The sequence below is a fragment of the Bos grunniens genome, chromosome 16 (assembly GCF_055505025.1).
Source record: "Bos grunniens cultivar Pamir isolate PY7600 chromosome 16, Bosgru_T2T1.0, whole genome shotgun sequence".
NCBI classification, from domain to species: domain Eukaryota; kingdom Metazoa; phylum Chordata; class Mammalia; order Artiodactyla; family Bovidae; genus Bos; species Bos grunniens.
This window is the reverse complement of record NC_141180.1, coordinates 30,692,070-30,718,441: the sequence shown is the minus strand read 5'-3', so window position 1 is coordinate 30,718,441 and position 26,372 is coordinate 30,692,070. Positions and strand designations below refer to the sequence as shown.

The window sequence follows — 26,372 nt, the reverse complement described above, 5'->3', positions numbered from 1 at the left end:
GGTCCTCATCGCCCCCTGCTCCCCCTGGGGTGCACAGTAGGTGTGCAGTTTGTCCTGGGCCCCAGACAGGCCAGGCCCATCTGATTCCAACGCCCGCCTCCTTCAGCTGCACTACGCTGCCCTGGGACCCGCAGATGAGTCACGGGCACCCAGCTGCCACTATGCGCTCAGGGCGGCTCAAGATCGGGAACCGACCACCATCCACTTTGTGTCTGGAGGAGATGAATGGGGGTGGGGGTAGCCCCAGTGCGCCAGGGTATCTGGGCACCCCCACACCCAGGGTACAGTGGGTGCAAGGGGGCCAGTGCAGATGTAGGGTTTACTGTTGCCTCGGGCCAGGCAGGGAAATGCACAGGCCCACCCAGAGCGTGAAGAGTCCACTGCCTCGGGGCTTTCTAAAACAATTAGCCAGCAGGGCCAAGAACTCTACACAATTGCTTTCTCATCCGATGGCCCCTCAGGGAGAAATAATACTTCAGCAGCGCCCAGAAAAGGGAGGATGCTAATTAGAGGTCCCCCCACCTCCCCATGGCTACCTCCCCATAGCCCACTCCTCTGCTGCTCGACGCTGGTGCTGACTCCTCAGCCTCTCAGCACTGCCCCAGCCTCACGAGCTTGGAGAAGAGGTGACAGTTGCTCACTGGGAACTCGGGGTTTGTATCCTGTCGGGGGGGGTGGCTGGGCAGGGGGGCCCCCTGTGGCCCAGGCCAACTGCATGCCCAGCAGCCTGGCAGCTGTGCAACTTACCCTCAAGCTGCCCCATGCCCCTCTGTCCCTGCTGCCTCCATCCCACAACCAGGCCATGAGCTGGCCCTTCAGGGCTGTGGCTCCCCAATCTGGGAAGAAGGTCCCCCCTCCTCACTCACATCCCCGTTGAGGAGCTTGCAGTCCTCATCGATCTCATCTGCGCTGTCCTCATCAGACACTTCGCCCTCCTCAGCATCCTCACTGATGTTGGCTGGGAGCTTCTTGCCCTGGGGGAGCAGGTGGGCCATGAGAGGGGTCCCTGCGGGAAGTGCTAAGAGGCCAGTACCCACAGGAGCAGCAGCTAAGGGTGGGCACCTTTCCCAAGCTTGCTTGTGGCTCTCGGGCCAGGGGCAGGGCCAGGGGAGGGCCAGGGGCAGGGCCAGCCCTGCAGCAGCATCACGGGAGGGACATGCCCTGGTGTGCATGCCGAAGGCCCCAGGTTGATGGACCTCCCTGGGGAGATGGAGGCCAGGGCAGGGGCAGGTCTTGTCCTGACCCCTCAAATCTATCACAGATGGTGTGGAACCCCAGCTGGTCTGGAGCAGGGCCCTGCCCTGCCCTGATCCTAAGTCAGAGGTAGGAGGTCAGAGGCTCAGCAGGATGCTGGTGCCAGGAAGGGCAGGCAGGGTCTCACCTTCACCAGGATCTTGCCCTTGAGCACCTGGGGAGAGGGCAGCATGGTGGCATCCTCGCTGCTCACTGATGACAGGTCCAGCTTGTCCCCAAGAATGTCAGTCAGATACTGGGCCATCTTCTTCTGCTGGATGACACTGCAGTGGTTCTCAATGGACAGGATCACTGGGTACCTGTGGCCCCAAGACGGAAGGAGCAGGATGAGGCTGGGGGAAGGCTAGGTCCCACCGCAGGTCACCTGCAGCACTGCATGAGGAGGGGGGGTCTTCACAGGAGCCCAGGAGAGATGTGGCTGCCAGCCACTCTGGGAGGGTGAGGACTTTTCCTGGTGGCCCAGCGGTTAAAAGTCCACCTGCCAATGCAGAGGATATGGGTTCAATCTCTGGTCTGGGAAGATTCTACATGCCTTGGGGCAACTAAACCTACAAGCCACAACTACTGAAGCCTGAGTGCCCTGGAGCCTCTGCACTGCAATAAGAGAATCCACCCAGTTCAACCAAAAATAAATAAATAAAATTTTTTTAAAAAAGCAACTGAGTGTGAAGGATAGGAACCAGGAGACCTTGAGGGTGGGTAAAGAAGGCATGTACTTCTTCTCCTCATAAGAAAAAAATCAAAGGCAATTAGAAACTCCAGGAAAAATAAAAGGAAACATTCAAGCAAGTCATAAAATGGGGTCAAAAAATGATGTGGACTGAACTGAGGTGCAATGTGGAGCAATGGACAGACTGTGAGAAAGATTCCCAACCACCGAGATCCTGGAGACACTGTCCAGTGTGTGGCCCTGGGGCCCAGTGTTGGCCCAATAGGAGGGAGATACAGCCTGGCACAGCTATGACCTGCGTGGTGCGGGTAAGGAGAGCAGTGTGGGCATTTTTGTAATAGGCTCTTCAGTTGTTTGATTTATTCTTTTCAGTCACGTGCACAGTTACTTGGATTTTTGTCAAAAGGCAACATAATCCTTTTAGAAAATGTAAGTGACCCCAGCCTAGAAGTCACAAACTGGACCAAGAGGTGGCTGAATCCTGTGATGCAGGGAGGCAGGGCCTGAGCAAAGGTGCTTCTCGCCTCAGTCCTCAGGCGAGAACCAAGTGCCTGTAAACATGATGCTGGCATGGGAGGTGTGAGCCCCATCCCGAGACCCCAGCAGGCCCCTGGCTCTTTGGCAGATTCAGGAGACCTGTGTGTCCCAGCCCCACTGCCCAGGATGCCCCCGCACCTGCAGTTCCAGAGGCCAGGCTGTCCTGCAGAGGGCCCCCATGCCCACCCCCTTCCGAGACAGAGCCTGGGCCAGGTCTTCCCAGAGGAACCCCTCTGTTTCTAGTTCTTAAGTCAGTCTCCTTCTCCTTTTCATTCAATTAGCTCTTCCCTCGCCTGCGAGCCTCGCTGATTTGGGGTAACTAACAGTGTGGGGAGGCGGTCTTCTATTTTCAGAAACTAAACTGGATTTTGTTCAATAGTGTCTATAGCCACAGCTGAGTGACAGCAAAGTGAGTCTGGACGCAGAGTAGCTTCTTAAGGACAGTCAGCGCCAGAGGCACTATTGGAGGCGTCTGACACCTGGCGTCGCCACCGGGTGTGTGGGGGTGGGGTTTCTGCCACACACACCCCTCCCAGCCCGTGCTGCTATTGCACCCACCACCTCTCCCCTCCTCCACCCCTTCCCTGCCCCTCATCCTCAACAAGAAAGCCCGAAACCAGCACCTCGGCCACTACAACCACTGTTCCCCAGAAAGGATGTGGGGGAGGGGCAGGAAGAACACCTTGATTCCTTCCCCCACCTACCCCCCGGGGCCAGCCCCCCAGTCCCAGTCACTCACTCATTCTTGATGAAGGCGTACTTGTTGATGGTTTCGATGACGTCTTTGAAGAGGATCTTGGAGGTCAGCGTGTAGCCATGGTGCACGATGGGCTCCCCATCAGGCCCGTCCCAGCAGTCCACTGCAGGCAGGCAGACCTCAGTGGGTTCCAGGGACCCACAGCCCATGGGCTCTAACTGGAGGCAGTCTTCCTGCTCCTCAGTTAACACCAAGAGAGACCTATGCCAGCCCCTGCCAGACACAGGGCTCCTCGGGGAGGCCCCCGGGGCCGAGCGGGGGTGCAGGGCCCCGGCGCCCAGCGCTCACCCTCCACACAGCGGCAGCCGGCCTGCAGGACCCGCGCGTACATGTCTGCCCTCGACTGGGATGTGAGCTGGTCGCCCGCGAGGTAGGTGTTGTGAGACGAGGTGATGAAGTAGTGGCTCAGCGGCTGCGTCATATCCTGGTGCACGAGGCGGTGCTCCGGGTTGAAGATGTCGCCGGCAGGGCTCCGCGTGTAGTTGGTGAAGCCTGTGGGGAGCAGCGTGGGTGGAGGGGCAGCGGGGGTTCAGCCCCCATGTGCCAGTCCCGTGCTGGTCTCAGCTCAAGACCACCCACCCTCATGGCATGTGGCCCCCTTGGCACCCCACTGGCCTGGCAGCACAGCTGGGCCAGGGTGGCACCCACTCACCGTCAATGCCCATTGCCCCTTTACTCTTGTTCTCTGGGCAGGGTTCAAACTGCTCGATGATGTCGCGACAGCTCTCAAGGGTCACGCCCGTCATCTAGGCCAGAGCAGGGGGCTTGAGACCAAGCTGGCTTCAGGCAGCCCCTTGTCCTCCTCCACCACGGCCAACCCTCCCACCCCAGCTCTAGCCGCTGCATCGCCCAGGGGCCGACATGGCGGGGCTGAGACTCTGGTCCTTGTAGTGGGGGCTCACTGGCCACACCTAGTGTCACAAGACTTGGGACTCGATGGCCAGCAGAAGATAGAGGGTCCCCTGGCTTTGGAAGAGCTGGCGCTGGCTAAGGATCCCTGCCAGGGGGAGGGTCTTTGGCCTCATCAGCTGGGCCATCCCCCACTGACGCCATACTGGGGGTCTCAGGGCAGGCTAGCAGGAGTGAGGCCTGATATGAGAAAGTGCAGGAGGGCCAGGACTGTGTCCCATCTTGGAGGAGCGGAGGGGGCTCACCCGGCCCCTCCTGCCATCTGCCCAAGTCCCTCTCAAGAAAGTTGCACACAACAGCCAAGCCCAGGTGGCCCCATGTCAGAGGCTGAGCGATTCTTAGGGCCCCACAGTGCAGCCCCCAGGAACCCCCAGCTCTTGGAGACAGGCCCACCAGCAGGGCTTCCTGGACACCCCCAGGAATCTGGGGCAGGTATAGATAGTGGAGTGGACAGATGGGGTCAGAGCTTGGAGCAGCTGCAGACCCAGGAGGCCAAACCACCCAGCTGATTTGGGCCCCAGACTATAGGGAGAGTTGTGGAAAGCTTAGGGCAAAGGTCAGGGAGCAAGGGGTCAGTGCTACCCTTCCCACACTGGGCCCCATTCCCTCCCTCCACCCCCAAGTATGCCAGCTGTTGGGACAGTTGCCCCTCAGCCTCGTGCCAACACTGCCCACAGCCAGCCTGGTACCCACCTCTCCTGCCTGGGTGAACCCCAGTGTCCCCATCAGCAAGGCAGGAGGGAGGCCCCAGCAAACCGCATGATGGCAGTTGGGGGGAGGGGACCCAAGAGCACAATTCGGGGGCAGCTCCCTGGGTCAGGACACTGGCAAGAGGTCCAAGGTGACCACCACCCAGACCCAGGGTAAGTCCACAGCCACTCCTGGTTCCCAATACCCAGCCCCCAGCCCTTCCCAGTGGTGGTCACCCCCAGCCCATCACCATGAGCTGACACTGTACGTGAAGCAGGTGGGATGAGGGCCCTGAGAAGTCCTGGGGCCAGGGAGTCTGACCCCAGAAGGGCAAGGCAGCTGGGGCCTGAAGGTTACCCCAAAAGTGGCTCTGCAAGAGTCCCGGGAAGTTAGAGGCCTGGACCCTGATCCCCATGGCCTTCTCCCACAGCCTGGGGGCAGTGCCTATGCAGTCTGTGTCTGAGCACCCCTATTCCCCACCCCCTTGGTGAGTGCTGTCTCCTCAGAGGTTGCTGACCTTCCCCTCCCCTTCCATGGACTTCCAGCCTCTGTCCACCAGAGCTGGCAGCACCTGGCCTCCACCCAGACCCCTGAGTTTCTGGACCCTGAGCTTTAGTTAGGCAATGCCTCTTGGAGCGATGGAGCTGCCTGGGGTCTAGGACAGTGGGCAGGCATACTCGGCTGGCCCCCATAGGCACCCACACATCTGCTGGACAAATGTTTGAGTGAGCTGGCAATGGGCACAGAACCCTGGGGGTGTGAGCCCAGGTGGAAAGGCTGGGCCATGGAACCTAGGCCAGGAGATGCTTGACACTAAAGTCGGGGCTGTGGTCAAGCTCTGGGCTGGGGCACGGTCAGAGCTGAGCTGCCCTCCTCCCCCACCTGCTTGGCAGTGGGGTGGCTGATGAGAGCCTGGGCTGGTCCAGTATATGGGCCTCAAATGCCAGGCTGGTGCCCACTCTTCTCCCACACTGTGGACAGACTCAAATGCCTAGGGAGGCTGAGGGGAGGCCATCTTGACCAGGAGCCTGGCTCCTGCCGGGGGACCCTCACCTTCTGCTCCACCTCCAGGAAGCGCAGCAGGTCAGTGGCGTCCAGGTGGTCCTTGTGGTTGCTGTAGGTGAGCATGAGTAGGTAGAGGTCCCGGCGTGTAGACATCATCTTGTAGAAGGCACAGAACTCCTCAAAGCCTAGTGTCCCCTGGTGGTCATCCGTGTCCGCCTCCTGTAACACAATGTCTCTGCATCCCCTCATGTCCCATCCTGGACCTCGACTGAGAGGGGGCCTTCAAGCCCCTCATCCCTCAGGCAACCCTGAGTCAAGAATCACCTTTCCCCCTCTCAAGATCACTGCCTGTATCACAGGCTCGTGGAGTGGCTCATCGTGCTCCCTAAGTCCTACAGCAGCAGCCTCACTCTGTCTCTCCCACCAAGAAGCCACCACATGATCCATTAATACAGATCTCACCCTACTTGCCCCTTTCCTAGCCTTCCAAAGTCAACCAGCACCTGAACCCGGCAATGTACCCCCACCTTCAGCCAACAACATCCACCCAGTGCCCATACTGGGCTGTAATCACAGTTGGTCGTCCATCGATTAGAAAAGCACAGGGCCGCCAGGCATGCAGAAATCCCCAACTTCAGCCTCTATCAGCATCTCTTCAGCAGAGATGACAGGCCCCTGATCTCAGCCACTGTCCTCACTTTTCTCAGCGAACAGCTCACACAATACCCACAGGGACCCCTGCCCCAGGCAAGCCCACTGGGCTGCTAATGAGACCACAGGCTCCTTCGTGAATCCACTAGCTCAGGAAGGATGCACTGAGATGTCAGACTCGGGACACCAAGAGTCAAGGCCAGGGGCAGACTCAGAGGACAAGGGCACTCAGTAACGAAGTCTAGGCTGCCCAGAAGATGCCAGAGGTGCTACGGGGCAGTCAGGCCCTAAGTGCTGAGGTCAGGTCCTTGGCCTGTCGGCTGGGGTGGGGGTGGGGGTGGGGATGGGGTGGGGGAGGTGACTGCCTGGCAAAAACAGACACCAGGTTCAGCACCATGGACAGCAGTACTCGCCAGCCCTGCGCGCAGTCTTTCCTCCTATGGCCACACCATCTGGGATGGCTGGAAAGAGGCCCCTCTGAATCAGGAGAATCACCCACAAGCCAGGGGGCCACAGCCACCCCCAAGTCCCCGAGTCCAGAGAGAGTGGGGCTCTCGGGAAGTCTGTCCCTGCCTTTCCTGACCCTGTGGCCTGACACCAAGGTGGGCACCCAGCCAGCCTGTGTCCATCCAGAACCAGTCACCCAGGTGGGGTGCCCATGCCATGGCTGGAACAGGACCCAGCCCAGAGTCATCGGTGCTGAGGCCAGCAGATGCCAGTGAGGACCCTGTGTCTGCCCGGTTTGAGGGCGGCCCTGCATCTCAGAGCTGGCGGGACACGCCCTGCAGGTCAAAGGGCCTCTTGGGGACCAGGATGGGACCTGGCTCCCAGAGCCAGGCTGGGAGCCCTTCCTGGGGCTCAGACTGAAGCTGGGAGAGATGCCCATATGCTGAGCATCCACCCACAGGGTCATCTGGCCTCCCTGCGGGCTCTGAGCTGGGCAGCACACCTAAGGCACGACTGAAAACCCTTTGGGATGATGAGGCCCTCTGGACCCAAAGGGATGGCCCCAACCCCTGGGCCCAAGGAATTCCTTCCGATGTGGTCCCGTGGTTGCTCTCCTCTCCACAAAAGGAAACTGCCGTGGCTGAAGGCACACACTGGCCCGAGCCACGCTGCTGAGCCAGGCCTGGAGCCACCCAAGGTGCTCATCATGCAGGAGGCCCAGGGGCCACACCAGCCTTGCCCACATTCCACTGTTATTTTAGACTTAATGAAATTATGCTCAAGCCTCTTTTTACCCACCAGACAGATCTATCCTTTGATTAGGGCAGTTCCAGGCAGTAGAAACAATATTGAGATTTCTCGACAATAAAATTGATGTTAATTATCAGAGTGGCTCTGCCTGGCTGGAGGTCAGCCCTCTTTCCCTGGGCCCCCAAGTGCCCACGTAGGGCCCCATGCAGATGGGCCAGGAGGCCCAGGTGCTCAGAGGACACCAGGGACAGCAGCCACTAGGGGCAGAGCTGCCCAGGGTCTGAGGTCAGCATTCCGGGTGACAGCCCCCACTGGACTCTCTCCAGATCCTCGCCAGTCCTTCTCGAAGTGGTCTAGCCAGTGCCCAGATACCAACTGGCCTGGGGGTGCTCAGGGTGCTCCGCATGGGCCCCTCTTGCTCCCAGAGGGGCTGGGGATGTGGGCTCCCTGGAGCTCCCAGTGGGGGCATTTTCAAGCCAGGACTTGACCTTAAGGTGCCAGAAGCCTGTGCCCACTCCATGAGGCGCACTCATCTTTTGTCCTGTCTCCAAGGCCAATCTGAGCCCTGTTGCCTGGCCCCTGGCACAGCTTCATGTTCGGGAAGGGACTGCTGACCCCCGAGCTGCTCCCAGAGACAGAGCAGGCAGAGAATGGGGTCGGGGTATGGCTCTGCAAGCCTGAGCCACCTGCCAGTTCCTCACTGCCCAGGCAGGCTCTATCCCCGCTGGGCCTTCAGGATGGGCCATGTGAGACCCCCAGTCCTCAACCAGAATCTGAGATCATCCAGTTCACCATGCCCCCCTCCCACCCCTGCTATTTACACAGACCCACACACTCTGAGCTGGCCAGCTCCCCTTGCTCCAGCCAAGCATGACTTCCTGTCCATCACAGGAGCTCAGGAGGGAGCCGCCAGGGCTTGCGCCTGGAGAGGCAGCTGGCTGTGTGTGTGTGCATGTGTGTGTATGTGTGTTTGAGTGTGCACATGTGTGTGCATGTGTGCATGCATGTGTACACGTGTGTGCATGCGTGTGTCTCTGTGTGTTTGTGTGTCTGTGTGCATGTGCGTATGCATGTGTGCATGTATGTTGGGGCATGGCACCTCATTCAACCTCACAGAACCCTTTCCCCAGCAGCAGTGAGACAGCGAGTCCTGAGTGAGGGCAGGCTTTGCTGGCCCAGCCCCACCCAGAACCAGGACCCACTGACACCACCTGCCTTCCTCCCCCATCCCAGCAGGGGTTCCGGAAAGAGAGAAACTCATTACAGGCAATAAAGGCAGCCGCTCAGCTGAGGATGCATTTTCATAACTGCTAACAGCAGTGGCAGCAGACCACAGGGGAGGCATTGGGTGACCAGCACTGCTGCCCGCAAGGCAGGGCTTCTGCCCCCCATCGGGGCTGGGGAGTCATGGGGTGGGGTGGGATGAGGATACAGGCCCTGTGAGTGGTTTCCTTTGCTGGCCAGGCACCTGTCACGTGCCCAGTCCATCGGCCAGGGGAGGCCCCGGGAGCTGCTGCAGAGAACCAGCACAGCCAGAGGCAGCAACCTGGGGTATCTGACTGATCGCCCCCCAAAGGTCCAGACCAGCTGCTGCCTCGCTATTTGATGGCACAGCCCAGGACCCTCTGCAGCTCGGACAGGGTGGGGCTGCTCCCGACACATACCTGGGTCTGGGCTTACCTTGAACATCTGCTTCACCCTCTGCCGGGGCAGGTTCACGTTCAGCTTGTGAAGCAGCTGCAGAACCTCGCCAATGCTCAGGCTGCCGTCCCCATTCTTGTCGGCCTCATCAAATGTCTGCTTCAGCCACTTTGGGGCCAAGTTAGGGACCAACGTGGGTCCAGCAGGGCCAGCCATACCTCCCCTCCCCTCCCATTCCCGGGCAGGAAGGCGTGAAGGACCCCATCCCAGTGCCGCTTTCCCCAAACACATGAGCCAGCTGGGGCGGGGAGCCCACCGAGGTGGACAGCGAGGGTGCGTCCTGGGGCCCGCCCGCCCGCCGCACGCGAGGATATTGGTCCCGGGTGCGCTGGCGGCGGGCCAGGCTGTCCTCGTCGCTGATGCCGGCCATGAGGTAGCGCAGGCCCGTGACCCAGGTGCGCGCCTCGTCGCCACTGGGTGAGACCAGGTCCAGCGACTCCCGGTGGCTGCCGTGGTAGATGCTGAAGCAGCAGTTGGGGTCGAAGCTGCCATCAGGGTAGCGCTGGAAGATCTCCGACTGCCGCCCCTCGCTAACCTCCTGGATGGAGTCGATGGAGACTGCAGAGGTAGGGGGGTGCAGCACAGTCAGGGCCCTCCCCAGGGTTTCCCTCCTGTCTGAGGCTAGGGGAGGGGGCATTTCAAGGGGCCCTTGGGGTGTTGCTGTTCTGTCACTTGGTCATGTCTGATTCTTTGCAACCCCATGGACTGCAGCTTCCTTGTCCTTCACTATCTCCTGCAGTTTGCTCTAACTCATGTCCACTGAGTCAGTAATATCATCCAACCATCTCATCCTCTGCTGCCCGCTTCTCCTGCCCTCAATCTTTCCCAGCATCAGGGAAATCTTTCCCACCCTTGGGGAGAAGGAAAAATCACAGATATGCTGGGGCTGGTGAGTTCGCCTCTTCCCATTCCACTCTGACCCTGGGGTCTGCCCGTCTTCCCTCTGGCCATTAAAGAGGTCCATCCTCCCCAAGAGAAGGGCTGCCTTCCCGCAGTCAGCCACCCTGGGTCTGTCCTCTGCACCCGGAGTGAGGAGAACCAGACAAGCCAATTCCATCTGTCAAGCTCCGGCCAGTTGCCTCTCATCCTGGGAAGGCAATTGCTGGCCAGCACGGCCGAGAGCCTGTGGCGATCTCTGTGATAAACTCTGGCACCAGCAGGTGGGAGCCAGGGGTGGTGGGGTCCCACTTGGCATGTGCCAGATCAGGCTGCAGGAAGAATTTCATTACTGGCCACAGTGTCTGGAGCTCCGTGGAGCCTGTGTTCAGAGACTGAATCCTCAGGAAGAGATGAGCTCAGAGGTCATCCTTAGGGTCTGTTCCTGTGCACTCGGCAGGGTCCTTTCACAGATACCAGGGCACAGGTAGCCAGCAGCCCCTCTGGGAGCAGGTGCCCTGAAGTCGGCACAGCCAGGGACCCCTAGCATCACACGCTCCGCCTGGCTCCTGCTGCCTCTACCCCCAGCGCCCGGTGCCTACTCCCGGAGGTGGGGTTGGCACCCCTCTGGGCATGACCGTGTCTGGTGCAGTAATGGTGGGCCTCCCCGACTTACACTGTGAAGGGTGGCCTCACTGCTCTGTCCTCTGCCCCCTCTGCCCCCTCCCTGGGGGCTCCTGCTTCCCCTGCACCCCCTGCCTGGAGGGGGCCTGTCCTGCCTGCTTCTCCATCCAGCTCCCTGTAGCTCACATGTCCTTGGCGAGGAGGCAGGGGTTCGGGGCCCCCAGATTAGGGGATGCTGACAGTCAGGAAATAGCTGCCTCTCACCCCATTCCTCTCTCCCAGGGACCCCTCCAAGGCCAGAGTCAGCTGGTCTCTCCCATCCTAAGCCTGCTGGCCTCAACCTACCACCGCCTCCCCAGAGGGGCCACCATGACCCTGTCCACCTCTCCCCTCTATCTGCCATCCGGTGTCCTTCTCGTCACTCAACGTGACGTGAAGTTATCCTACCATCAGGTGGTATCACGACCTCACACCCAAAGACCAGAGTCACGTGGGCTAAATTCCCACAGCAAGCCCAGCACTGAAACAGTGCCTCCCGATGGAGCACAGGGGCTCCTGCCTGCACGGCTCACGGTGACTCCACTTCCCCGGGGCCCACAGAGCAGTCCCAGCCCCTTCCTACAAGACGCCCTCCCAGGGGGCTCCACAGTGTGTCTCTCCTGGGCCCCGTGGTGGTGGCAGCTTCCGTAGCAACCACTGGGCTCAGGCCCTGCCCTGGCACATCTGCGTCTCTCCAGCTGCCAGAGCCAGAGGAGGGGCGGCAAAGTTCCCTCTGTCACCTGCAAGGGCTCACGTGTCCCTCCCTGACTCCCAGGACCCCCAGCAAGGTCCCTGTGCAAATCCTCACAGCTCATTACCCTCCTGACCCATTCAGACAGCCCTGCAGCCTCCATGCCCCTGCCGGCTGCTCACGCCCCAGGCTGCCTGGGCCAGCACTGGGCACCAAGTCCTGTCCTCAGAGTGCCCAGGGGGCCAGACCAAAGGTCCTTTTGCCTCTTAGCCCCTCCCAGCACCCGGCGCAGGGCTGGGCATGGGTGCCACCCAGTCTCCACGGAGTCCCAGAGGATCTGCTGGGTGGACAGCAAGGCCGGGGCCCTCTCTCCCCGACTGCATCCAGAGGCCACCATGGCTCTCCAAGGCCAGCTGAGCCCGTGTTCCAGGCCTGGGGACTTTCAGGGCTCAGGGTCTTGCTGCCCCTCCCACTGTCCGGAGGCTGCTCTGGGAGGGTCTCCTGTTCCAGGACTGCCCCACTCATTCTTGGCCTTCTCATTCTTGCATGAGGAGGGTCTCCTGCCACCCCCCAGCCACTGGGGCCAACCCACTCACTCTTGGCTTTCTCATTCTTGCGTGAGGGCCGCCAGCGGATGCAGGAGCGATGCTCGTCCAGGAAGTAGAAGCGGACCAGGCCCTTGGAGCTGCCCCGGAGCTTCACCATCTGCGTCCCCGCCTGCATGGCACTCATACATCGCTCCACTGGAGGCCCACCGAGCCGCCACACAGACAGACCGACACAGACAGACAAATGGAGCACTGGTGAGTGCTGCGGCAGCCCCCTGCTCACCACAGCCTCAGGTGTACCCCCAAGTGCTCACGGGGTGCAGAGAATACCCCCCACCCATCAGGGCACCAAACTCAGACCCTCCAGGGCTGCCTGTGACCCCAGGTGCTGGCCCAGGTCACAGATCCAATCTGGGACCCTGCTCAGTAGCCAGAGTCCACACAGAGTTCAGACCAGCTCTGCCCAGCCAGGTCCATGAGGCTGAGGATACACCCAAGGGCAGAAGTCCCAGAAGGTGCTGAGCCCTCACCTTCCTCACAGGGCCTAACTGCCTCCCCCCACCAACCCCCCCTCCTCCATCCATTCAGCCTCCGTCTGCAGCCTGCACATCTCCCATGTCCCAGGGTAGGGGATACTGGCCAGGACAGTGGCCCCCAGGGCTGGAGAGGTAGCAGGCTCCTGAAGTCCCAGGGACAGGACCATCCCGGCCCCCCTTGGGCCTTTACAGCTGCTTATGGAAGGCCCAGAACCAGGAGGTGCCCTCTGGGGAAGCACCAAGTCATTAACCCATGAGGTCCCCTGATGAGGGACCCTCAGGTGGTGTGGAGGCCTGTGGCAGTGCCAGCCCCAAGGGACCAAGCAGTGGGAACTTCTCAGAGGAAGCCAACCTCTGTTCTTGAGCTGCAGGCATGGTGGGCTGCGGGGGGGCGGGGGCACCCAGTGGGGACGGGTGCACAGGGTGGTGGGCTCCACTGAGACACCAGGAGGGGAGGGGATGGTGTGGCCGCGGGGACATAGTAGCAGGTGAAGAGAGGAGGCTGGGGGTGAGGACAGGGATGGTCCAGGGGCCTAGAACAACTGGGCCAAGCCCCACTCCCCCAGGTGGACAGAGACCCGGTGGAACGGACCAACCTGAATGGGGCCCTCCACAGGCCAGCCCCACTGGGACAGACTCTACTGTCCCATCCCCCCCAGAGTCTCACAGCAGTCAAGAGCACCCACTCTGTCGGCCTCTTAGGGCCGACATGTCTGACCCCAGCATGCTGGCCTCTCCCCACCGGGGCTGAAGGTGCTACTGACCCCAAAGTACCAGGGACCCCCTCAGAGAGTGTCCAGCCAGCACATCCACCAGGACCATGCCCTCGGCCCCTCCTTGCCCCTGACTCCCCCACCCCTTCCTTCCCCACTGCCCGCCTGGGGTTCAGCCTCCAGACCCCAAGGTGGGGGGCTCAGAGAGGCAGACCAGGGGATGCTGTCAGAGCCCCAAGACCCTCAGAGGGAAACCGAGGGGTCGGGAGATTACAGGTTTGCATGGGGGGTGGTGGGAGCTCCCAGGCTTTTCACACTCCGAGGAGCAGCCCCACCCTCCTGATTCCAGTGACCCTGGTGCTGGGCGGGGCTCTGGCAGGGAGGAGCAGACCAGTCCCCACCCCAGAAGACCAACCAGACAGGCCAGCCCCCTTACCTAGTGGGCCAAGCTGCCACTGCGGAGACACAGCCACGCTCCCGCCGACCCAGAGGAGGGCCTCCGCCAGGCAGGCCACGGTTCCCTTGGTCCGGCTTGGGGTAAGTGGCCAGGGGACGGACATGCCCCGATGATGGCCGGGGTGGGTTCACGGAGGCCAGGGAGGGCCGGAGCCCCCCACCCTACCTAGGCAGTGGGTCAGGTGGTGGCGGGCAGCCCCAGAGCTCCACGGGGCCCCCTTCTCTCCTCGGCTCCCTTTTTCCCTCTTCGCTGGCCTCTAGCTCCCCCGCAGGGCTGTTCCCAGGCGCCTCTGGCATTGGCCTGACTGTCACCCGCTGTCTCTGATGGCCCCTGTGCCAGTCCGCCCCCCTTCCAGGGCCATGGAGGGGTCCTGGGAGAAGCTGCACCCAGGGTCTGGAGGTGGAAGAGCCACAGCGCCGCTGCCCGCCCCGCCCACCCTCTGCCCAATCCCCTGCGCTAATCCAAGCCTGGATCTGGCCCAGCTGGCCAGAGGATTTAGGCCAAGGGAACTCCCAGCTGGGGACCGACAGGGACTGGCAGTGTCGTCCGAGGCCCCAAGTCACCAGCCCCTACAACCGGCTGAGTAGGGACAGGCAGGACAGATGGGGGGTCTCCCTGGGGACCCGGAGAACACAGCTGCGAGGCCTGGGGCAATGATCCTCACAGGGACCATCCACTGGAGCACACTCTCAGGCCCCCCAGAGGCTGTGTCCCCCACCCTTCCCACGCGGAAGGCCTTGCCCCGGCGGCTGGGGTGGCCAGGGTCAGCTGCCTGGCTCACGACCGACCTGTCCTGAGGGAGGGGCTGGGCCCAGGAAGGACCAGCCTCTGCCTGCTGACCGGACACAAGGCCTAGTCAAGGCCACGCAGCTCAGGCCCAGACAAGGGCAGCTGGGGGCAACCAAACCCAGAAGGAGCCGACTGCTCTGTGGGCAGCTCTGGGGCAGCAGGAGGCACACCCTCCTCTTGTGGGCCAGGGACCACTGGGTGTCTGGGGCTCCCGGGGCAGGCCATTTTGGCAGACAATGGGGCACAGGCCGGAGGGCTGAACCCCACTGAGTCACTGCAGCTGACCTCACGTTCCTCCTGCCTCTGGCCCATTAGCCCCAGCTACCCTGTGCCCCCACCTAGGCCCGCAGGGAGAGTGACAGTGCTGGGCCGGCACCCTTGAGTCCTCACTGCCATAAAACCCATGGCTCCTGGGCAGTGAGTCAGCCTTCCCTCCCCAGCACAGACGGTCAGGGCCAGGCCTGGGCCCCAGAGACTGGGACAGAGGGCACCAGAAACCAGGCAGCCTGGGACACTTGCTGGGGTCCTCATTGTCTCAATGGGGAGCCTCACTGGCTGCAGTCTGGGGGTGCCCTCCCCTTCCACCCCTTCCAAGGCTCCCCGCTTGGGCTCTCAGCTGATCAGGGGTCTCCTACCATCACCTGGGGGCCTTGGGTCCCCATCTTCATGGTCAAGGCCCCTGGGAGAGGGCGCAACACCCACATCTCAGACTCCCTGCATCTTCATGGCTGCCCCAGTAATCCTGCACTGACCAGGCAGATGAGGTCAGGCTAATCCAGCCTCACTCTGGGCTCTGCAGCCAGGGCTCCTCTACTGCCCAGGGGACCCACACCACCCCTGATGCTCCATGAGACAGGTGGGCACAGGATTGCAGCCACTGTGCGAAGCCAGGAATGCCCCAGACTGCAGGGCACTGAGGGGAGCCTCCCCCAGGAGTGCTGCCTCGCCCCATGGTGCACCTGAGCACTAGGTGCAAAAGCTACGCCCCAGTTAATCGCCAAGCTGGGCTCGAACCCACGACAGGCCCCAAGCCCAAGTGGCTCAGTCCCCTAAACCAGGAGGCCTGGGTCCCCTGCTTCTCACCCCCCACAAGGGCACCAGGCTGGCAACACCATCTGGGACCCCATGCCCACACAGTCGCTTGAACCAGTCCCACCCTTCACTCCCTGAGTCACACTTGGGGCCCAGGACCTGAGAAACCCCCTCCACTGTGTGGAGTCCTCTGTCCTGTGACCCCGGGGACTCTTTCAAGGCTCCTCGTCCACCTTGCAGCTACTGATGGGACCGCGTGTATTCACCTCTGCAATCCCCACCTCCTGGGAGAGGGAGTCCGGGCCTGTCCTGCTCTGCCCCTGCACTGGCTGGGACTTGGCACTCGAGTGTGGGTGGGCACAGGGCCCAGGCCACCAAGCCAGCTCCAGGAGGTGACAAGGAGCCAGCATCTGACCCGGCCGTCCAACCTTCTAAGGCTCAGCCTCCTGAGGCAGCACCAACACCTCCAGCTGCAGCCCTGGGGGACCTTGGCCAGAGGACACAGCAGACAGGGGGCAGGGCACCTCTTGAGGCCAGGAGAGAGCACAGTGCCCTCGATCCTACAACAACCCCTGGAGGAGAGGCCCCGGGGGCCCGCCCCGCCTCAGCCGCTGCCCCACAGCAGGACTGCTGGCCGGGACACCTGGCCACAGCACCGCCAGGAAGTGGAGGCCTCAGGCGCCTCACCTTGTCCCCCGCCTCTGTTCCCCTGGCTGTGAGAAGGTGGCCCCCAGCCCTTCGCTCCTTCCTTCCCCAAGCCCTGAGGAGGACGGCGGCCATGGGACATGGGCGGCCACTGCGCCAAGGAGGGAGTGCCCTCGCAGTCCGGTCAGAAGCTGGGCAGCTCTGGCTTAATTTTGTTTTTATGGCCAAGATCGATCTTGTCCTAACACAGCAGCCAGCACCTCCACCTCCCCCTTGGGAAGACTGGAAAATCAATTTAATCTTCCAACAAAACCCACAAATTACACCCACAGTCTTCCTGGCGCGAGCACACACACACACGCACGCATGCACACGGACACTTGCGGCACCCAGGCTCTCCATGCGGGGCACCTGCCTTATCCACTCACCTTTCAGAGGGCAAACCTGTATCTCCCCTCCTGCTTGCCTGCCTCCAGCCCCTCCCTCCTCTAAGGCTTCTGCGCTTTCTTAAAGAACCTTTGAACAGGCCACTCCTGCATCCACTCTGCTCAGAGTGGTCAGCAACAGTGGGACACACGGGCCCAAGGCTGCTCCGGCCCTGCCCCCACTGCAGGCCCCCACTGGGTCCTCAGCCCTCCGCCCTCTCCCCACACTGCATGGCGGGCCCAGCTCAGCACGCAGTGGGTGCTCAGACAGTGCTTGGCTGGAGAAGGGGAAGGCGGACAGGGCCAGTGTGCCGGGCTCCAGCGCCCACGGGGCCTCAGCCCCTGGCCGGCGCCTCCAGGAGGGAGGGACGGGCCCACTCACATATGGCGGAGATTATTTAAACGTCTAGAAGCAGCGCGTCCCCCCGCACGTCTGGGAGCCTCCACCCCAACTATTTTTATTTTACCAGGCAGTGTGAGCTGGCGCCTTCAAGTCCACCCTCCCAGACGAGACCTCGCGGAAGCTGTGCCCAGGGCCTGGGGGCATAGAGCCCAGGCTGGCCTGAGGGGTCCACACCAGGCAGTGGAGTTGAAAGGTCACTTTGCCAAGTCAGCAAGGCCTGGGCCTGGCCCCCAACAGTCCTGGGGTAGGGCTGAGGGCTGATGGCAGGGGCAGCTGCCGGGGAGGGAGACACTGTCACCAGGCTGTGCCCTTTTCCTCCCGCAGGGCCCCTCCCACAGGCAAGCAGCTCAGTCCTGCAGCAGAAAGAGGGGCCTTTGGTGGGCGGGGGCCTGGCCCTGGTGTCTCACCCAGCTGGGCAGTGAGGAGAGTCATGGGGGCAGGGGGTGAGTGGCCAGGCTCTACTCTGCCATCTTGGGCTGTTTCTGACTACCCGCCCTCTGCTGGCCTGTGCACTGGATCTCAGGAAGCTGGGGATCGAGAGTGTCCTAGAGGATGGGGACAGACTGACGGCCAGTCTTGCTCCATCCAGCAGGCCAGTCGGGCTGAGCTTGTCCCTTCCACTTGCCCAGAGGCCCTTGGTGCTCCTGCTTTGGGCGGGGACAGCAGCAGCCTCCCCACCACCCTGCTCCCTCTGCAGCTGGTGGCCCAAGTTCCTGCCAGGATCAGTCCCAGGAGGGCCTGTGGGAACCTTCTGTCCATCGACTAATAGAGAGATGTAGCCGAAGCACTCACGGGGGTTGAAGCTGTCCACAGCTGTCCCACAGCCTCCTGCGGCAGTGGGCACAGTAGACAGGACACTTTCTGGGGCAGGGGGTGTCCAGTGCCCTGCACCTGCCCCCTGGAGAAGCCCCTTCCCACACAGTGTGCCCCCACATTGTCCTGGAGCCATCTGAGCACCACAGGGGCCAGGGGTTTCCAACATTCAGCCTTCCTCTGCCCATGCAGCAGAGCCGGGGTCGCTTCACACCAGCCAGGGACAGTGAAAGCCCCGGGTCCCCTGCCTGGCTATATGGCGCTCATCCCATTCCACAGATTTTGGGAGAGGACTCCGCTAGCAGTGTTCATGACCTCCAGCCCTCAAAGGCACCCCAGTGCCCGTGTTCTGGGTGCTCCCGAGTCCCCTCATGGCATCACTGGGCAAGGCTGGACGCCATGTGGGCCAGCACATGTCAGGATGGGCCCCGGGGAGCCACCGGGAGCAGCTGGAGGGGGAGAGAGCAACTCACAGCGGCACTGGAAGGGGGGCACTTTCCTGAAAAGTCACCAGATGGAACCTGGTCTGCCTGGGGGGAGGAGAGGAAACTCCTGCCGGGCTGGGACGGGGGGCAGCTCCAAGGGAGGGGTCCTTGTGTACTGATGAGCCAGTCCTGCCCCAACCCCATACCCACCCAGGCCCCGTGGGGAGGCCGCGCAGCAGCTGGTGGGGCTGGATGGCCACCAGGCAGAGTGGGCACAGAGCCATGAAGGAGCAGAGAACAGAGGATGCCCGGGCCCATCCCCCAGCCCAGCCAAGCTTCCCAGCCAGGGCACCGGCCACCTCCAGGCGGCTTCCTCGAGAGCCCTGGGGCCTGGGCACCGAGAAGATGTCCCAGGATCGGGTGGGCCCCCAGAGTCTGACTTCCTGAAGCTGCCCACCCTCCCCACCGGGGGCTGGCCCAACAGCCCACTCCTGCCTCCTACCCTGGGGGCCCGGTGGACCCCACATTCATGCCACTCGCTGACCGAGGAGGACACTGAACCTGGCCCACTGGCAGGTCCACCACATGGCTCTGACCTCCAGGAGGAGTTTCTGAAGGAAACAGAGCTTGGCTGAGGCAGGCGAGGCCTGGGCCAGGCTGGGTCCTGTTCAATGTGAAATAGAGACCACCCTGAGTCACCTCGAAGCTGTCTGTGGGTCCCTGGATCTGAGCAGGCTGAGGAAACCCCCTGGGACTTGGTGGGGGGTGACTTCCTCATGGCTCGGAGACTTCCTGGGCCACCACGCCTGTGTTCCCTGCCTTTGGGACACAGAGCTAGAGGGGGGTCCAGGGGCCCTGGTGCAATGGGAGCAGGTGGACTCAGAGCAGCTCACCTCTCCCCTTGGCTGACCGGCCGGTGCACAAGGCCCTACCTTGGGCCCCTCCATGCAGGCTGCCCGGCGGGGGTGGAAACCCTGGCCCACTTCCTCTCCCCACACTTCCCAGGAGTGGGGAAGCAGCCTGTCCTGGGGAGGGAGCCGGCTGTCCCACCTGGAGGCCCACGCCCACTGGCCTGCACCACACAGGAAGGCTGTCCAGCCGGTGGGAGCCCACATAGCGGAGCAGAAAGTGAAGTCCCGGGTAGAAACAGACGTTTCCGATTACTCATCCCCCTCCTCAACGCCCCTCCCACCACAGCCCTCAGTGTGTGGAGCCGGCCTGGGCTCGGCACAGGAGGGGCCTCGAGTCCCTCAACCACCCGCCCCCACCCCAGGAGAGGAACACTTCCTGGAGGGGGGCCGAGCCACTGACTTTCCAGGAGCCCCAAACCACCGCCATCCGCTCATTAGCTGTGCAGATGGAAGCTGGACCCAAGACTCTAGCCATCTGCTCCATCCTCGGCTGCACGTTTGAGGCTGTTCTCTCCCTGGGAGGGAGAGAAGGGCAGAGAAGGGCCATGCTGCATGCCCCCTACTTGAGCTGGCCGAGCCCTCTGCCCAGAGGATGGGGCATGGAGGGTGGGCAGCTCTCAGTGGGTCCCGCTGCTGACAGCCCACACCCCTCCAAGGACCAGGATCTTCCCTCGCTGGTGGCATACTCTGGCCGTGTCGGGGCTCCCTCAACCTTGAGACCTTGGGGCCATGTGGCAGCGCCATGTCCATACAGTCTGCAGGTAGGCATCCTGCACCCAGAGGCTCTGATGGAGGCTGGGCCAGACCAGAGGTCCCCGCAGGGCAGACTGGCAGGAACATGCTGGGTCAGGACCTCTGCAGGGACCACACACCCATGGGAGCCCTGCTGTGCACTGGGCGCTGCGGTCAGGGAGTGGGCGCTCCCAGGGTGGCATGAGCATGCAGCCAGGCCGGGAACTATATCACCATTCCATCTGTACCACCAGTCACACTGTCCTCCATTCATAAAAGGTAACTCAGCTGTGGGGGGAGGGGCAGGAGAGGGGACAGGCAATCCTGGAGTAGCCACACAGGCCAGGCACACTCTTCTCAAGGCCACCTTATGAGGGCAATCCTATGCTGTCCTTCTCTTCCACGAGAAGCTCAGAGAGGGCCAGTGCCTTGCTTGAGGTCACACAGCTCATCAGAGGCACCACCAGGGACCCATGCTCAGTCTGCTGGCAATAAAGCCCCTGCCTTCTACACAGGCTCTCCAAGGCTCCCCCCGACCCAGCCCTCCCTCATGCCCATGCCAATCAGAGGGCAGAACAAACTGGGTCTAGAACAACCGGATCCAGACAAGTCACCAGAAGGCTGCTCCTGCTGTCCTTGGAATCCCTTAACTTAGAATCCCAGTTCTTGTGTTGTCTGGCCAGAGACACTCCTGCTGCAGCCGTGGGGCTGGCCCCCTTCCCTCCCTGCCTCTCCCAGCCCTGGTCCAGACCAAGTGCTGCACTGGGGATACACAGAGACCCTCTTTGTAGAAGTTCTTTCCATCCCATCCCTGCAGGATAGACCGCGACACCCAGCACTTGACCCTTCTACACTCAAGCTCCTTGTGCCAGGCAGCTCCGGGCAGCCCCAGAGGACTCCTGCCACCCCTGTTGACCTGTGCTGTCTGCCCAGGGCAGTGCCCAGGCCCCCAGGTCAACACAGCGTGACAGATTTGAGCAGGAAATCGCTCACATAGGTGCCAGAGTTCAGCAACCATGGGCAGGTCCCTCAGGCAGAGGCTACCGTTGCCCTGTCCATGGTGCTGACAGAGGTGTGGGGCTGCCCCCACCACCCTGGATGGGGGCAGGGGTGAACAGGCTCAGCCCCAGGGTCCTTCAGGTCAGGACACCCCAGATTTGCCCCCCCACCAAGGCTTCTGCCCACCGGGGGTAGGTTGGTGGCCGAGGAGTGTGCTGGCTCTGCCAGGGACCTCTTCCCACTGCCCATGGGAGTGGGATGCCAGCACAAGTAGGGACAACGTGGGTCAAGGGGCAAGCAGAGGGAGGGATGTGTGGGTGTTGATGTGAATGGGGTCACCCCAGAGATCTTCGATCGGAGTGGGGGTGGGTGGGAGTCAAACATTGCCCACGTGGGGTCAGAGGGTCACCAATGGGCATCTCAGCACCTGGTCCTAGGCTCCCCAAGGAGCTGACCACAGCCTTCCTCCAGCCCCTCCTGACCCCTTACCTTGGTCCAGGCTGAGCCCGCCGGGGTCCCCAGGTGCTTCCATGGCCCGCAGGCGCCACCCCCACCACTACCAGAACAGCTTGAGGGGTCCCCAGGCAGCGTGCTGGCCCCGTGAGTCCGTCAGAACCGAGCGCCCCTCGCGCGCCCATACCCGATCAACAAGCTGAGTGCTGAGTGCTGCCAGAGCTGCCGCTGCTGCCGGGACCGCCCCTCCCGCGGGAGCCCCGCCCTCCTTAACCCTTCACTGCCACTGCCTCGGCCAGGCTGGGAACCACAGAGGGTGGGACAGAGCACCCCAGGCAGGGGTTGGAGTGGGGGTTGGCATGAGGGAGGCACTTCTCCAGCAGAGGCTCGGGGCACCACCCCTGGCTGTCCCTGACCTCACTCCCATCCTCCGGACCAGGCCTTCTACCAGAAGGGGCAGCTGCATGCAACTGCCCCAGGAGCCAAGTGTGGTCCCAGCTGGCATCCCCCACATCACTGAACAGCCCCCTCCCAGGCAGGTGGGCCGGATCCAGGACAAGTCACCCCACTCCACAAGGGGCCCCCATGAAGGTTCAGCACTTCAGGGGTGACATTTCACTGGCTGTCCTGGTGGGGGTTGTGCAGGATGACAATAGTGGGGGTCCAGGAGCCCCTGGTGACAGCCCAGTCTCTTAGCATCCAAATCCCTCCTGTCCCCTCCCCTGCCTACCGAAAGTCTGTGGGGTCTGAGAGGTGGTGGGGCTGTGGGGTACCAGAGAGTAGTCCCCTAGCATGCTGCCTGGGGCAGGCCCTGCCAGGAGCCAAGCAGGGGCACAGTCTCAGGAGGACAAGTGTGGAGCAGCGCCCCCACCTCAGCCCCGACCCCAGCAAAGCCGGCCTCTCCGGCAGCGCTCCAGTTTGACCTGCTGTAGCGCCATCGCAGGGAAACAACACTTCCCAGGTCAACACAAGGGGTTTCTCTCCCTCAGGTGCTGCTTTGAAAGCTGCTGCTTCTGCCCGAAGCCCCGTCTGGCAGGGCTGACCCCGTCTGCCTAGGGGTATCCTGGGGAGGTTTACAGGGATGAGGGAGCCCAGCCTGGGCCCAGGCAGGCAAAGGGCCTGAGGAGGAGGACTGGGGGCTCCTCGGGGCTCTCTGAGCCACTGCCTCCCCAGGGGCTGATGTCTTTCTGCCAGGCGAGGCCCCCAAGTACGGATGGGGAATGGAGCCACGTGGGCTATCACCACCACCACCTGGACCCTACCCAGGGAGGGCCCAGCGTCACCCGCAGCCCCATGAGAAGGCAGGGAGCAAAGCGAGGAGGGACAGTCCAGCAGCCACGCCTGGGCTTGGTAAGTCCAGTCCCCACTGGGAATGGGCCAGCAGCCCCAAACTCTCAGAAGGGGAGAAACCGGGGCAGGAAGTGGGGAACAAGGGAGAGATGACAGGCTAAACCAAAGGCAGACCTGAGATGGAGAACGCGCCGGGTGGGGGACAGGGTGGGGGTAGGGGTGTCGGGGAACCACAGGGTCCTGGGGGAGGGGCTCTGGAAAGCCCAGCACGTCTCCCTGGAGTGGACCAAAGGCCCCTTAGCCCTCCCCTGCGGAGCAGCCGGATGAAACTCAAGTTCAGGTTCTAATGAATAATCCATCGGTGTCGCCGGCCCCGCCCACTGAGCTCAGCCCAGCGAGATGATTTCCGTTACTGGGGCCTGCGATTAAAGGCGGTGATTAAAAGCTGCCTGCTGCACATGTTAATTTGCTTAAGATTCTGATCTCCTAAATCTCCTTTCTGGGCATTTAAGCAAAATTCTGCCTTTGGGAGCATGTGATGTGGCCTGGCTAGTGTGGGTGGGGCTGCACGTGGAGGAAGGGCCACCAGCCCCCAGTTCAGGAGTTTGATTTCCTTCTTGTTTGAAGAAGCAAACAGGACAGTCAGGTGATGGGGAGTGGGCACAGGGCCACTGCCTGAGCCCCCTCTCTGGGGCGGGTGCCTTGTGCCCTTGAGCCTCAATTCTGTCCTCCAGGCTGGGCACACTGCCCTCTCCCCTGCCCCCCTCCAATGTGTGATACTCCTGCTTTGGGATCAGGCTTGGCTTCCTCAACCTGCTTTGGGTTGACTGGGGGACCAAGGGCCTTGCTCAGGCCTGGGGTTACAAGGAAGAAGGGGCTTCCCAAGCCCTGGGGACAGAGCCCAGACCTGGACACCCAGAGCTGGGCGGTGCATTTGGCCCCACAGGTCAGAACAGTTAAGGAGGACCAAGCCCAGCACTGTGACCTCTCTACCCCACTCTCTGGGGCAGGGCCACTTCCCAGCTCTAAAACGCTGTGTCCGGCAGGGGCCAGTCTGAGGCTGGATCTGGCCATGAGCTCCAGCTGGGTCCAAACTTCGGTTCCCAAGCACTGCCGGGAGGAGCCAGGAGACTGTGCCCTAAGACATGGGCGCCAGCCTGCGCCTTGGACCCAGAGCCCTTGGTTTCCAGGCAGGCCTGCAAGTTGGGCAGACCTCACATGTCACCTTGGTTTCCCTACCCGAACTGGAAACACTGCACATGTGCCCCTAGGACCAGGCTCTGGAAGGGGGCAGCCACTCACTACCAGCTCCTGATAGCCAGGGCCACCTCAGGACCCTGCTGAGCCCATCCTCCCCTCCTAAGGCTCCCTGACCAGACCTGAGCTGGCCCTGATCCCCCCAAGACACGCACCAGGGGTCGCCTCCTGCTAACGCCATGCTCGGTGTCACATGTGTATACTGCCATCACCCCTGACCCTACAGTGTCTCCACCTAGCTCTGTCTCTGCGGGGGATGGGGCCTCTAAAGACTGGACAGAGACTCGGAGAGGGGCGGGGCTGCCCAGGGTCTCAGAGGGCAGAACCTGGTCCCCAGCTCCCACCGCCTACCAGAGCCCTTCCACAGCCTGAAACCCAACTCCCACTTAAGAGTTTCATGGTTTACTTAAAGGGGATGGCACAGCCCTTGTCCTGTGGTCCTGCCAGAAGAGGTCCTACAACTCTGATCCCCAAAAATGCATCAGGCAGCCCTACCCTGAGCTAGGTTGGAGACCTGGGCCATGACCAGGACAAGGTATCTTCAGGTTCAGGGGACCCCCAAGGGCCTATGTGAATGCATGTGTGTGTGCCCTGAGGACGGTGGGCACTCCCGTGCACAGCCTGTGGCAGCCTGTACCTGATCCTCTGGCCTCAGCTTCCCCATCTGTAACTGAGGAAGTTCCAGTAGTTCTGAGGGGGTGGCCAGCCTGGAGCCCCAGCTGAGGCCATGGATGGTCTGGAGGGCAGGGAGGAGCAGTGGGCACCAGGCGGGGTCGCAGCTGCAACCAAGCCATCTTGTGCCACAGGTCCAAGTGCAACACCCCTCGTGGGGGCCGCTGTGAGAAGAGCCCAGCCCTGAGCCAGGGGCCGCCGTGGGGCGAGCCCAGCCCTGAGCAGTGCCTGGGCTGCAGGACAGCTGGGCAGCCTGGGCCGCAGCGGCCACGGAGCTGGACGGCCCTCAGGAGCAGACAGCCTTGAGGAATCGCCTTGCCACTGGTGGAGTAAGAAACCCTCAGAAACCTTCACGGGGCACCTCAAGGTTCCGGATTCCGACTCCTACATGAACCTCCAGGGAGATGTGCCCCAGGACCCTCTGCAGGACGCCAGCGTGTGGCCACAGCCTGGTTGCCTGTGAGGCTCTGCCGAGGCTCCACGGGCACCAGGGACCCGGCGCACAGCAGAGAGGCCCTGGTTGGGTCCCTGATTCTGCTTCTCCAAGGCTGCTTCAGAATGTCCCAGTTAGCAGGGCCTCAAGGCACCAGGTCCAACCTCTCTTTTTTTCCATAAGGAAAACCAAGCAGAGGGGTCTCGCCCAGGGTTCACGGCCGAGCAGAGTCAGAGCAGAGACCAGGACCCAGGCCCTGACTTCAGGCAGCACCCGTTCCAGATAGGTCACCCCAACAGCCACACTGGTCCCTGCTGCCGCCTCCAGTGTGGGCCCCGTGGCCCAGCGCACACACGCATGTCTTAATCACTTCTGCAAGGAGTTGAGCGCTTGTTTAAAGATGGAAAGGCGGCCCCTTGGGCAACAAGGCGGTACTGACAGCCCCACCACTGGGAGTAACACAGCCCAGTGGCACCGAGGAAGTTTTATTAATTATTCAACAATGAAGCCAATTTAGCGTCACTTTCTTGGTTGGTTTGAGAGTTCTGTAAACGTTATGGCTTCTGTTAAAGGGACTGAGAAGCCCGGGAGGCCTTCATGGGTGACCTGATGCACCCCACCATCTTATATACGCACTCAACACACCAGTAAGGGCTGAGCAACATCCTGTCTTGGGAAGTAGCTGGGGAGGCAGAGGCAAGTGGCACACAGAGGCCAGGCAGGGGTCAGCCCCTCTGTCTGGGCCCCAAGATGTCCCCCTATGAAGATTTCCTGCTCCCTCAGGCCCTGATCCCCTCGTGGGATCACCCCTGTGATGAGCTGAGCCCAGGGCTTGGGCCTGAGGTTGCGGTCACAGAGGAGCACTTGGCCTGGCTGGAGAGGACTGACTAAGGGCAACCAGCCTCACCAAGCTGCCTGGAGTGACCAGAGCTGCCCAGAGTGACCACAGGCCACGGGAGGAGATGGGGGCAGGGTGTGAGGTGGCAGTGAGGTGTGCGGCCAGCTCAGGCCAAGCTCCAGAGAGCATCTGGGAAGACGACTGAGAAAATGGGACCCAAGGAACCAAGAACTGGACAGAATCACGGGGTACAGGGTGAACAGCCCAGGAGACCCTGACGCAGACGTCCTGGGTGGGAAGGGTGCTGCTCTGGGCCTGGCATCCCCACCACCCCCCACACCCCCATGCCAGCCCCCTACAAGGGCATGAACCTGTGTTTTGGGGCCCCAAGCCTGGCAGA

At 62.0% G+C, this 26,372-nt stretch overlaps 1 protein-coding gene and 1 long non-coding RNA gene across 2 annotated transcripts in view; one reads left to right on the top strand and one right to left on the bottom strand.

Annotated features, from left to right (window-relative positions):
* Positions 1-26,372, bottom strand: part of PLCH2 (phospholipase C eta 2) — a 65,836-nt gene that overhangs the window by 12,271 nt on the left and 27,193 nt on the right. The window contains exons 3-11 of the mRNA XM_086342554.1: positions 12,198-12,344; positions 9,676-9,929; positions 9,351-9,479; positions 5,871-6,041; positions 3,871-3,964; positions 3,507-3,710; positions 3,201-3,321; positions 1,382-1,553; positions 867-974 (exon numbers count right to left, since the gene is read on the bottom strand). Coding sequence (XP_086198680.1) covers positions 867-974; positions 1,382-1,553; positions 3,201-3,321; positions 3,507-3,710; positions 3,871-3,964; positions 5,871-6,041; positions 9,351-9,479; positions 9,676-9,929; positions 12,198-12,344 — 1,400 coding nt within the window. The remainder of the gene's footprint in view (positions 1-866; positions 975-1,381; positions 1,554-3,200; positions 3,322-3,506; positions 3,711-3,870; positions 3,965-5,870; positions 6,042-9,350; positions 9,480-9,675; positions 9,930-12,197; positions 12,345-26,372) is intronic.
* LOC147356512 (uncharacterized) lies at positions 13,842-25,656 on the top strand. Its single transcript, XR_015142751.1, has 3 exons — positions 13,842-13,935; positions 22,677-22,832; positions 24,836-25,656. It is a non-coding gene; the product is annotated as an uncharacterized LOC147356512 (long non-coding RNA).